Source organism: Penaeus monodon, chromosome 5, assembly GCF_015228065.2.
Source record: "Penaeus monodon isolate SGIC_2016 chromosome 5, NSTDA_Pmon_1, whole genome shotgun sequence".
NCBI lineage: Eukaryota > Metazoa > Arthropoda > Malacostraca > Decapoda > Penaeidae > Penaeus > Penaeus monodon.
In genome coordinates, this window is record NC_051390.1 from 29,427,180 (window position 1) to 29,441,051 (window position 13,872).

Below are 13,872 nucleotides of genomic sequence, written 5' to 3' on the forward strand. Positions count from 1 at the left end.
GGTGGAGAACATGGATCAAAACAGACAAGTAAAGATATATTTGGCCCCCTAAAAAAAGGGAAAAAATGGCAATGGGGGGTCAATTGTCAGAGCAGGACGACGATGGACAAAGAAAGTAACAGATGGGCTATGATAAAGGGTTAAGGGCCAGCCCGGGGAAAAATATGCGTCACGAAATAACAAAATTTTAGTGGCCAAGACTGGAAAAAAAAAAAAAGGCAAGAAAATTGGAAAAGAGGGGTTTTGCTGATCTGATGTTTATTATATATATTTTATATATATATATATATATTTTAAAATAAATATATATAATATAGTATGCATGTATTTTTTATACTATTTTTTAAATAAACACAACACGGGACATACCATTCACCAACAATATATTAGTACAAAATATATTATATAAAATATTATAATATATAATATATAATATAATAATATATATCCATTATATACCCACATTAAAAATATACATATATTTACTATGCCGTGAGGGGCCCAGGGGGGTTTGGGGGCACTGGACTCGAAACTCGTGGTCTTTAGTTCATTTCCCTGCCCGGCATTAAAAAAAAAATCCCTTTGGGTTTCCAATTAAGGCTCGGCCCGATCCAAGGCGAGAAAACGACAATCCCCTTGAGATTGAAAGAGGCCTTTTCCTGCGTGGAAAAAAAGGCTTTTGGATATAAAATATTTTAATATATATATATATATATATTAATATATAATATATATTTTATATATTATATAATATACATATATTTTTAAAATTACATTTTAATTTTAATATTGGTTATATTTTTTATATATATTTAATAATATATATTTTAATATACTATTATATATACTAAAATTTTAACATATTATCATATATTTTTTTTTTTTCATATAACACATAAAAATATAAACAAAATACCCCCATACAAAACGCACCCCCACGAAATCAGGACAAAGAATAAATAAGTAGAAATAGAAGAAAATCTTTGTCTTGGGGGTTTTGGGGGTTTGCGTCGGGGTTTTTTTTACGATTTTGGGTTTTTATTAATTTCGGGACAGTTTCCTTTTTTTTTTCCATTCTACCCTTGTATCTTTTCCCTTATATAAAGAAAAAATCTAACCGGTGCTTCCCGTGGTTTTTAGGGAGTTTTGGCAGGGATTTTTAAAAGGGAGAATCCCTTGCCTCCTCACCTAAAATGTAGGATCCAGTAAACCACTGGCAATAAAACCCTTCGTAATTTTTCCCCCCGTGCTCTCCAATCACAGCAGCTGGAGCTGTGAAAGAATGACCCCCTTTTCCAAAAAAGCCCTTTTTTGGGAAAGTGAAAAATTATCATTGTGTGCGCCCTTCCATGTAGGGTGATTTGCAGCGTGCGCAAGCAAGCCCCCGCAAGCGGGGGTTTGGATTGTTTATGAGAAAGGGATGCAAGGTAGATACTCGAGGGCCCGGGAAAGCGGCAAAACCCCGTTTGTTTCTCGTTTAAACCCGACTGCCAGGGTTATTTTAAAACTTTTAACTATATATATATAAATATAAAATAAATATATTATTTTAATATATATATATATAATATATATATCCCATTATATATATTATAAAATAAAATATATATTTTATATTATATTATATTATAATTTACTATATAATTTTAAAAATTTATATATGGTAAAAAAAAATAAACTGCACAAAAGTTGTAAAAAAAACGAGACAAAATTTTTAAAACTGTTTCTTTTTTTTTCAAAAATCTAGTTCGTGCTTTTGGGGGTTTTTTTTTTCTCCCAATATATAAAACATGCAGTGTTTTTTTTACCTTTCAAATATATTTATATTATATATAATTTTAATAAAATTTTATTATATATTATTATATATATAATATATAAATTCCCCCAAAAAAAGATAAAAGAAAGGGCCCATGCCGCATTAGGGGGAATTTCAACTTAAATAAGAAAACCACCAAAATTTTTGGGACGTCCTATTTTAAGAAAAAGCCTTACAACTGGATAAAAGGGGCCCCGTTCTTTGGGCCTTTGATTTCCAACACTGTACCATTAGGGAAAAAAATAAATTTTTGGTCCTTTATGTGGTGGGGTCCACGCATTCCGATATGACTAGGCGCATATTTTTTGGGTTCAAAACCCTTGAAAGGAAAAAAATAATAATAGTGAGTTTCCAAACTTTTGAAAATTTTGGACAAAATCTTAGGCTCAGGGGGCCCAAAAAATTTATTGCATGTTTAAAATTCATAAAAATTCCAGTAATGTGGTAGCTTAGAAAAGGGGGTTTCACAGTAAATACTAATTTGGGAAACTGTTGCTGATATCTCCCAAAGGGAACCCGACCAGCTACTTTGCTGCGATGCTCTTTGGTCACCAAAGCTGCTAGTTAGGATCAATAAGGATTCCCTTTTTATTGAGCAGTAAACAACACTGAAGGGCTCCTCGCGACTTTTTAAAAATAACCCTGCTTAAATGTCCCATGGGAAACCAGATGTTATGGAATGCGGGCAGTAATTTACCCACTCTGTAGCAAAAGCCACCAGGGTTTGGGCAAGAAAATTGTTCATGACCCCCCCCTGGCCCACCCAATTTTCAGTAAAAATATAAAATAATATATTTGCGGCCCAAGCCCCCAAATATAAGTCTGCATTTTTAAAAAGGACTACATTTTAAAAACTCCTAGAGTAATTATTATTTGTTTATAAAACGTCACCAGTTAGGTAGGGACTTTGGGAATCCTTATCCCTTTTTTTTTTTATGGGGTTTTGGAAATTACTGAAAAGAATATAAAATTTGGGGCCATTTATTAACATAACCCATGATTCGGGAGAAGCCCTCCCTTTGTCAAACATTTTTTAACACTAAATTTCACTATATTATATAATATATATATTTATATTAATATATAAATAAAAATTTTATATATAATATATATATCTTTGTTTAAAAAAAAAAAAAAAATGTTTTTTGGGCAATTTAAAAATTTGATAAATTATAAAAAAAAAATGAGTCTATAGTAGGGAAAAATCGATACCGACAAAAAGGGGAAAATTTTTTAAATTTTTTTAAAAATAACATTTCTATAGTTTTATATCAAATAAATTCGAGGGTTTTTCCCCTTTTTTTTTTGACTGTCTACAGTGCCATTTCATTCCCAAAGGGCCCAACCCTTTAACAAAATTTTAAATTTTTTTATATGAAATAATTTTGGGAATTCTTTTTTAAAAAAAAATCTTGCATTAGGGTTTTTGTCTCCCTCGGCTTTCCTTTGATCGTAAGTTAAATTTGGGGAAAGGGTGCGGCCCCCTAAATGTTTTCAAAATATTGCAAAAGGTTCCAAGTATCAGGTACCCTGGACCACGGGTTTAAAGTCCCGAAGCAAAATTTTAAATTTGGGATACCCGAAAGGAAGATCCTTTGTAAACAATTTTCCCCCAGTAAAAAGCCATAAATAAAAACATCTACCGAGAAAAAATTTAAAGCCCCAAAGGGATGATTCTGGAGCCCCCAACGCACCCGGAAACATTTTTTCGCCCTTTAAAAACAAAAAAAGTTTATCGATATTTAGAAAACAAAAACTACCACAATTAAAATAAAAAAAATAAAATAAAATAATATTATTTTAATAATTTTAAAATATATATATAAAATATTTTATAAGTATATAAATTAATTTTAAAATATATTTTATATAATATATATATAAAATATAATATAAATAAAAATTTATATATATATATGATATATAATAATTCATAATATATTATATATATAGGGCATATAAATAAAAAAATGCTTAATATATATATATATTATATAATTTTATATATATTATAAAAGTGGTGTGTGTGTTGGGTGTGTTTTTGGGGGGTGTTTTTTTGTTTTGTGTTTGGGGGGGTTGGGGGTGGGTGTGGGGGGGTTTTGGGGGGTGTGTTGCCTGTGAAAGAAAAAAAGTATGCAATTGCGTCGGTTTTTGTGGGGCACGATGTGTTTTGGATATATTTTTGTGTTTTTTGTGGGGTCTTTTTATGGTTTTTATGTTATGTGGTTAGGTAATTTTTAAAATAAAATTTTAAAATAAATTTATTCATTCACACAACCCCAAAAACCCAAACCAAAATATACAAATTTTATATATCCTATACATACCTACAACATAAAATAAAATATAAAATTTATTTTTATATTTAAAAATATTTTATAAAATATGTTTTCCTCTCTATCTCTTTTCCCCTCTCTTCTCCCCTCTCTCTCTTTATATATATATATATATATATAATAATATATATAATATAATTTTATAAAGTAAAATATATAAGATGTACATATTTTTCAGTATATATGGGTGTGTTGTGGGTGTTGTGTGTTTGGGGTTTTGGGGATGTATTCCCCCTTCTCTCTCTCTCCCCTATATAATATATATATATATATATCTATATATTTTATTATTAATATATATAGTTTTTTTATATATATTTTTAATTTTTTTATACATATTATATAATATACATTAAAATATAAATTTTATAATAAAATATATTTTTATTTGTTTCAATATTTTATAACATATAAAGGGAAAACCCCGCACCCAAAAATAAAGAATATATATAAAACAAATAATAGAACTACATATATATATTATATATAAATATTTATTTTATATATATATAAATATATATGATGTAATTTTAGGTTTTTTTTTAATAATTACATTTAATTTTTGCGTGTGTCATATATATGTATATATATAATATATATATATGTATATTAAAATTTTGTATTATAAATGTATAAAATTTTTATAATTTTAAAATAAAAAAATATTTAAAATATATATATATATAATATATTTTTCTATTATATATATATTATGCCTTTGTTTTGGGGGTGTTGTGGGTGTGTGTATCCCTAAATAAAAATATAAATATTTATTTATTATTATTTTATTATATTTATTTTATTTTAATATTATATATATTGATGTGTAAAACATATAAAACCCCACCCCACACCCCCCACAATATATATTAAAATTTTAATTTTAGATGATAGATAATAGATAGAAGATAGATAGATGATAGATAGAAAATGATAGATAGTTATACAAAAATATATATAAATATAATAATATAAATATCATTGTATATAAAATTTGGGTATATTTTGATATTTTATATAAAATAATATAAAAAAAATTATATTCTATATTAAAAATATTAGATAGATAGATAGAAGATAGATAAAAATTTCAATATATTAAAAAATATATAAAATTTAATATATTATATATATTATAATGTTATATACCACAAAGTGTTTTTATATAATATTATATATATATAATAAAATATCTAATTTTAAAATTTTTAATATAATATATATTTTATATTATGGGAATGCATGCATGAAATAAAATAACCTAATATAAATAATAGTAAAAGGGCGGGGGTTAAAGTTATCACAGATTCCCAAATTTTTTAAAGGACAAACCTTTATATTTTCCCTTTAGTGATGTTTTGTGATTCGGAAATTTTTCCAAAATTTTTCATTATGCTGTCCCCCCTTGGCAACTTGGGAAAAAAAAAATTCTTTTAATTTTTCCCCCCGGCCTCTGTGTCACGAATCAAGCTGACCCAGACAATTTCTTCAGCCCGATTTAGGGCCCCGTAACCCGGGCCCGGGAAATACTATTTTATTGACTCCATTTCCCGGGAAAGTCCCCCCCCGGCTGTCTAAAAAAAAATACCCTTTAAAGCAATTTAGCATCTCTCTCCATCTCGGGTAATTCCAGACCAAAAACTTACAAACCCCTGACTTTAATTTTTAATCTTTTTAAACTGGATACCAAAAATTAAAAAAGGGCCCGGGATGCAGGAATTTTCCATGATTCATTTAAATTTTCCGGGCCCGACTAATTAATTTGAGCATTGCTTTGGGAAAATCAAGAGGTAAATCGGTGGTCTGTCACCAAAAAATTCACGAGTGAGTTCCCCCGGTTTGAACGTTGATAATCACATTTGGAAACCCAACCCCAACATCCAACCTGTAAAAAGCGGTTCATCCCCACAACAATTTCTGACCATTTCCCCTTTTTTTTTTTTTTGTTTTTTTGTTTTTTTTAGTCTTCAAAAAGCCCCCTTTAAACGGGAAACAAGGAAAGGGAAAAAAATACAACCTACAGAGATTTTTAAAGAAGGCAGGAAATTGGGCCCGTTAAAGGATTCCTTAAGTGATGTATGCCCGGGATTTTTGTTTCGTTCCAAAAAACCCAATTGTTTTCGATAACTTTATTTCCCATTTTTTTTTTGCCAGGATGAAAGTATTGTCTTGTAGAATCTAAATTATTCAACCAAAATCACATTTGGGAAACCCTTTTAAAAACTCCAGCAAAAAGTGAGAAAAAACGGGCTCCAGCGCCTATAGGGAAAAAGGCCTATTCATATGGAGATCAGTTTAGGCGAGCGCGTAAACATCCACAAAGGGGATTCTTCCTGTACAAATACTATACAAAAAAAAAACGAAAATAAAAACTTCAGGGAAAACATGAAAGTTTATCAAATTTATTCCGAGAAAAAATAAAAATATCTCAAAACAAAAAAGATAGAAGTAGAGGAAAGGGCAGTTTGAGATTTTACTCAAAATTTTCACTTGGGCCCCCAATTTTTTAGCAATGTTTCACGAATAAAGTCACTCATCCCTTCCATAGTTTTATGAAAAGAGTTTGCTGAATGACTGAATGATCCGCTTACAGAACAAAAAAGCCCCCGGTTTTTTGGGTGGCATCCAAACTCAATAATTAGCTCCACTTTTCCCATTTTCCCCTTCCCCCCTCCTTTGTGCAACTTATTCGGTATTACCCAGACAAAATTTAAGACCAAACAAAGGTTTTCTCCATTTTACAAATCAGGTTGCAAAACCATTTTTCATAAACCCCATCCCCGTTCAGTTTGCCCCTAAAAAGTAAAATTTTGGAAAAAAAATAATTTTTAAACAGACTGGAAAACTACCTCATACGCAAAAATATTCTGTCGCTTGCCCAATTTTTATTTTCCAAAAAATAAATCAACAGAAATGGTTTTTTTTTTATGTCTTTTACAAACCAAAATGTACAAGGGCCTTTTATTAAAGAAATTCACTATTGCTGTATGTTAAATTTTTTATGGGTTTTATTGGGGTTTAACACCCAAAATTTTCCCTCTAAAATATGGTGTCAGGGGGTCTGCCCAAAAGCTTGTTTCATTCATATCCCCCAAAAAGAAAAATTTTTTTCATTAATGGGTCCCCAAATTTAGACTGCTTTCCATTTTCTCTGGGGTACCTCAAGGGTTTTCTGTTGGGCCCTTCTTTTTTTGGGCCCAAATCCCAAAGATTTTTTTGAAAACATCCTCGTATCTGCAATGCAAACTTTTCTGATGGGCAGTAACCCTAATGCCTTTAGGGAAAGATAGTAACAACTCATTTGTAAACATCCAAAAGAGAACTTAACACTATCTGTAATTTTTGGGTTTCTTTAAGCAAATGACGATAAACTTTTCTAAACCCCTTATTTTAATTTTTAAATTTTAAAAAAAAACTTTCCCCCCAAACCCTTTTTCCCCGGGATTGTCAAAAAAAAATAAGTGTCCCTTTTTTTGTACCCACACGTGATTTTTCACTGGAAGCCGTAAAATTTTTCTACTTTTTTAAATTTAACTATCCGCATTTTAACACATGCAACACTATTTGGGGAGTGCGTGAAACCATTTTTTTTAAAACCCCCTAAAAATGCCCAAATCGAGTAGTCCCAACAACGCTGGACTAAAGGGAAATAGGGCCAAAACCCTTAGTGATTTTTTGAAATGAAGCTTGAAATAAATACCTGCTTTTGTACTCTTTCATTTTTTAAAAGTATCAAATTTTAAGAAAAAACTTTTTCCGGGACCCGAAATTTTAAGAATCCGGGGACAAACTCCCATTGAAGCTCAAACGTAGGTTTTAAACCAAACAAAACAATATTATATCACGGGGGAATGTATGGAATAAACTGCCCCCATACTCCAAAAATGTCCACCACTAAAAATCACTCAGGGGGATCGTTGCGACCCCTCTATTACATGGCAAGGGGATTTTGATTTTAGGGCAAATGTAAGAATTTTTTATTTATATACCCCCGGTAGAAAACAGTGGTTTTTTTTTGCATTTTGAATGTTTTACATATTGTACAAAGTGGTTTTATGCATTTCATTTTTTAATATAGTATAAAGTGAATGCAAATGTGCAAGATTAAAGTAAAGATACTTTTTTTCCACACACAAACACACACACACACACACACAACAACACACCACACACACCCACATCCCCAAAAACACCCCAAAAAAAAATATATATATATATAATATTATATTATTTATATATAATTTTAAAATTTTACACAAATGGGTGTGGGTTGTATGTTATATGTATTCCGGGAGGGGGTATATGTATGTAATGTATAGTGTATTTTGTGGGAGTAAAAGTATTTTATGTATTTTATGTATTATTATTATATACATAATTATATACATATATTAAATTTTATATAATATATATTATATATTTTATTTATTTATTTAAATTTTTTCCTATTTATATAAAATTATATTATATATATTAAAAATTATATTATATATGTGTGGGAATTTTTTATATGTGTGTGTGTGGATAGTTATTTAGCATATAGATGTTATTTTTAAAGTATATAAATTTTAAAAAATATATAATATTTATATATATTTATATTAAAATATAATATAAAATTTTAATAAAACACATAAAGTTTATATTTTGGGGTAAAAAGTATGAAAGCTTGGAGTGTTTTATTTAAAATGTATATGTATAGTGTTTTTGTATGTAGGTATAAATATATATATAATATTTTATATATTATATAAATATATTATATATATTTTATATTATATATTGTATATATGTGTTATTTTATATAGTGTTGTAGTATATTTTAATGTAGTATAGATGTAAAATTTTGCATTATATAATATATATATATATTAAAATAATATATATAATATAAATAAAATACAATAAAATACCAAAACACATATGTATGTATTTTTGTTGGGACAAATATGTTTTGCTTGTGGGGTATATAAACTGTATATGTTTTGTGTTTTAAAGTAGTAGGGATATATAAAATATATATTAAAATATATTTATATATTTTATATTATTATAATATATGTGTGTGTTATATTATACATACATAGATAATTTTATATATATAATTATTATACTATTATATATTATATTTTTTATAGTATATGTTTTGTGGGGTGTGTGTGGGTGGGGTGTGGTTTAATGGGTATAATTTTTTGCAATATATTATTTTATTTTTTTTTATGAAATAAGATTTCAAATTTTTTACAAAAACTGTCGTTTACTAGGGGTTAAATTTTTTATATATACTGTATTTTATATTTCTTTAGGTTATTTCTTTTTCTCTCCAAATCCACCTTTCGAGTGGGAAAGACTTTAAAAATTTTAAAACACATTTTTTCCCCACAAAAAGGTGCTTTCCCTTTGGGGAAAAGTTGTATTTTTAAAAAGGGGTTTAGCCTTTTATCTTATTTTTTTGTATGCCCAAACTTCTTTAGTTAATTGGGTTTAAAAAAACGTTATCAATACAATACAGTACATTTACATTCATTATATATATATATATATATATATATATATATATATATATAAATATTATATAAATTAATATTATTTAAGATTTTATATTATATGTTGGGATAACATATTATATACATTAGACGCGAAATAAAAAATGTAAAATATGTAATTTTATATAAATTTTTATTATTATAAAAATTTTTATAAATATATAGATAATTATATTTAATAAGTGTAATATTAGACATATAGTTTACTTTTAAATATTATATATAATAAATATATATATATATTAAAATATTGTTAAAATGTAATAAAACATAAAATAATATATAAAAAAATTTATATATATATATATATATTAAAATAATTTTATAATATAATTTAGATTTATTCCCTATACACAAAAAAAAAATGGTGTTTTGTGTGTGTGTGGTTTTGTGTGTGTGTTTTGGTTTTGTGTGGGTGGGGTGTGTGTGTGTGTGTGTGTATTTTGTGTGGGTGTGTGGTGTGTGTGGGGTTTTTTGTGTGTGTGTGTTTTGTGTGTGGGGTTTTGTGTGTGTGTGGGTGGATATGGATTTAGATACACAACCCCCCATATATACACCCTACCACACACATAAAAATGTGTGTATGTGTGGTTTTATTAAAATATTATATTAATAATATATATATTATAATATAATATTGTATATTTCCCTATAATAAGATGAAAAAATAACCCAAGGGTTTTGATGAAAATCTTTTTTTTGGCCTTTTTAAAGAGACCGTCTTTATCTTTAGTGCTACAAAGAACGAGCAAAAAAAAATAAATCATTTGGGCCCGCAAGGCAGGAAAAAAAAAAGTTCAATTTTTTTTTGCATAAAAAAAGCAAAAAAAAGGAAAAAAAAAAACAAACCAAAAAAGGGGGTATGTACAAAAGGAAAAAACAAATAAAAAACACCATAAAAAAATAAAAAAGTATTATAGTCACCGGACTAAAACCCTAAAAAGCTGTGGGGTGTTTTGTTGTTTTTAAAAATCTGGCTTTTCTTATGGACCCGCATACCACCTTTAAATTTAAAAAAGGGTGTAAAAATCTGCTCCCCCTTTGTCCCTTTTTTGGGCACGGAAAAAAGAAGATCTGAAACAAAGGTTTTTCCAAGGGATTTTTTTCAAAAAACCCCCAGATTAATTTTTAAATAATAAAGTTTTTGCCTTTAAAGCTTAAAAACTGTTTAAGAAACCCAAAAATCAAAATTTCCGTACTCGGGCGATTTAAAATATTGCGTTCGAAAACAATTACGTAGGTTTCGCAAAAAATTCCTTTTCCCCAAGTAAAACCCCAAAAAGTTGTCCGAATAACCCTACTAAAGGAAAAAAAAGGGGGCTTTCGCTTCAGACTTTGTTTTTAAAAATTTTATATATATGTTTTAAATTTTCCTAAAATGTAAAACTAGGTATATTTCATCAAAACGTTGGGGGCAAGAAAATAATTTTTTAAAATTGGGGAAGCTTAGAAAGGCCCACCTCGAGCAAACCCGGTTTTTTTTTTATGGTATTTTTTACTTGTCTTTTCGTTTTTACACACGCCCCTTGTTTTTTCTTTATTTTTTCTTTTTTTTTGCTTATTTTATGAAAATTTTTTTATTTTCTTTTTTTTTTCCCGCTACCCGGAAAGGGCGGGGTCTTTTAAAAAGTATTTTCCCCCCAAAAAAAAAGAAAGTTCTTTTACACCCTTGGTTTAAATTATCCTCTTAAAATTTCGCTTTTTTAATAAAAATGAAAGTAATATTTTAAACCTATATGTATATACAAAAATAAATAGATAAAATGTCCGGGAAAAACACATATACTATTAAAACTATATAAGCATACAATATATACAAAAATAAGAAATATATTCATATATAAACATTTATAATATATATAATATATTATATATATATATATATATATAATATATAGACACACAAAACATAAAAATATACATATATATATTTTTATAAGGGCTAACTTTAGAAGTTTTGACATATAACAGAAATATATAAGATATATACACATATAACATGTGTGTATAATAATTTATAAAGATATATATATATTTTTAAAAATAAAATATATATAAATTAAAATAAATATTATTTTATATATATGTTTTTTTTGTGTGTGTGGTGTTGTGTGGGTTATAATTTCAACCCCATAATCAACACCCAAAACCCCCACCCACACACCCACCACACCACAAAACACAACCCCAAAAAAAACCCACCCAAAACCCCCACACACCAAAAACACCCACACACATACATAAAACAAACAACACCCCACCCCCACCACACCACAACCCCACAAACCACCCACCCCAAAACCACACACACCCACACACAAACAACCCCACACACACATTTTATTAAAATAAATATATAATATAAAATATATTTTATATATATTATAATAAAAACTTGAAAGATTGGGAGAAGCCTACGTCAGTTAACAAGCTGATTATTATAAAATATATATATATAAAATATTATATATATATTATATTATATTATTTATATATTAAAAATGGGGTGGGTGGTTTTGTGGGGTGTGGTGTATAATATATTTTATTAATATTTATATTAATTTTTATTTACACAATGGGTTTTTTTTTTGCTATTTTTATCTAACATTTTATACTCATTTTCACAATTTTGTTATCTTCTATCTTCTATATCTATATATTATAAACCCATTTTTTTATCTCGTTTCCCCCCCCCCTCTCTCTCTCTCTCCCCCTCTTCTCTTCCTATTTTTTCCCCCACCTCTCTATTTTTTCTCTCTCTCTTCCCCTCTCTCTGGATATATTATGTTTTAATATATATATATATATAAAATATTATAATTTTATATATTTTTAATATATTTTAAAATTTGTATTATATGAAAATATACATAAACCCTATAAATTTTTGGGGTGTGTGTATTATATAAAATAAATATAAATAATATAAAATTTTATATATAAATTATATATATTTAATATATTTTATTTATATAATATAGCCCAGCTAGAATAATTTAAATATATGTTTTTGTCTGCATGGGAAAGTATATATATCTATATTAAAATTTTATATATAATAATATATTATATATAGATAGTAATAGATAGAAGATTTGGGTAGATAGTAGATAGATAGATGATTATATACATAATTTTATATATATATAAAATATATTTTATTATATATATTTTGTTTATTAATTTTTTAAATTTTTATAATTTATATATATATATTAAAAATATATATATATATATATACCAGACAAGCACGCACACAAGCAACCCCCCCCACACCCCCCACACACACACACACACACCCCAAACACACACCACACCACACACACCACAATAATTTTATACATAATAAAAATATATTTTGTGTTGGGGGTGTGTTGTGTGTGGCGTGGGTTTTTGGGGTGTGTTTTGTGTGTGTGGTGTGTGGGGTGGGGGGTGGGGTGTGTTTGGGGGTGTGGTTGTGTGTGTGTTTTGTAGGTGTTGTGGTGGGTGCCCTTTTGCGTGTGCGGGGCGTGTGGGTTGGGGGGTGTGCGTGTCGTGTTCGTGTTTTGTGTTTGGGAGAATGTCTACTTTTTTGATTTACCCAAAAAAGGGAAACACGGGTAACCACGGTTTTCCGGGAGTATTTGTGCGGGGTATCTGGTTTAAAAACCAAAATCTCCAATCTTAATGTAAGATTTTCATTAGCAGAAAATTTGGGGCAGCGAGGGGGCATGTCCAACTTTTTTGCGGCGAGGTAAACCCTGCCGTCGGCGGCTTCAAAATGCCTTTTCCCCCCATTTTTTGTTACTAAAATTAACGTTTAAAGCCGGGTTTTATCATAGCAATATAAAAACAAGTGATTATCTTTCAGTTTTTGTAAAATTTTCCCCTTGGGTCAGGATCCTCCAAATTCAGACCTAAAAAATGATTTTAGATCCCCCCGCTCCCTCGCTCCCTACCAGTAAATGGGGGGAAAAATTGGCAAAACCCCACCAACCAAACGTACAACAAAGTTCGAGTTGATGTCTCTGAAAAGAGAAAATTAATTTTTATTATTAATTTTCAGGGATTTATATATTTTATTAATATATATATATATATAATATAAATAATATATATTGATATATATTTTAATTTTTTTTTTTTTTTTTTTGGGGGGCGCCTACCAAAAGGACTTGGCGATCAGGATTTC

General features: G+C 28.2%; 1 protein-coding gene across 1 annotated transcript in view; it reads right to left on the reverse strand.

The window, feature by feature from the left end:
* Positions 1-13,635: 13,635 nt before the first annotated feature.
* Positions 13,636-13,872, reverse strand: part of LOC119573510 (insulin receptor-like) — a 26,772-nt gene continuing 26,535 nt past the window's right edge. The window contains exon 5 of the mRNA XM_037920726.1: positions 13,636-13,708. Within this exon, the coding sequence (XP_037776654.1) occupies positions 13,636-13,708 (73 nt within the window). The remainder of the gene's footprint in view (positions 13,709-13,872) is intronic.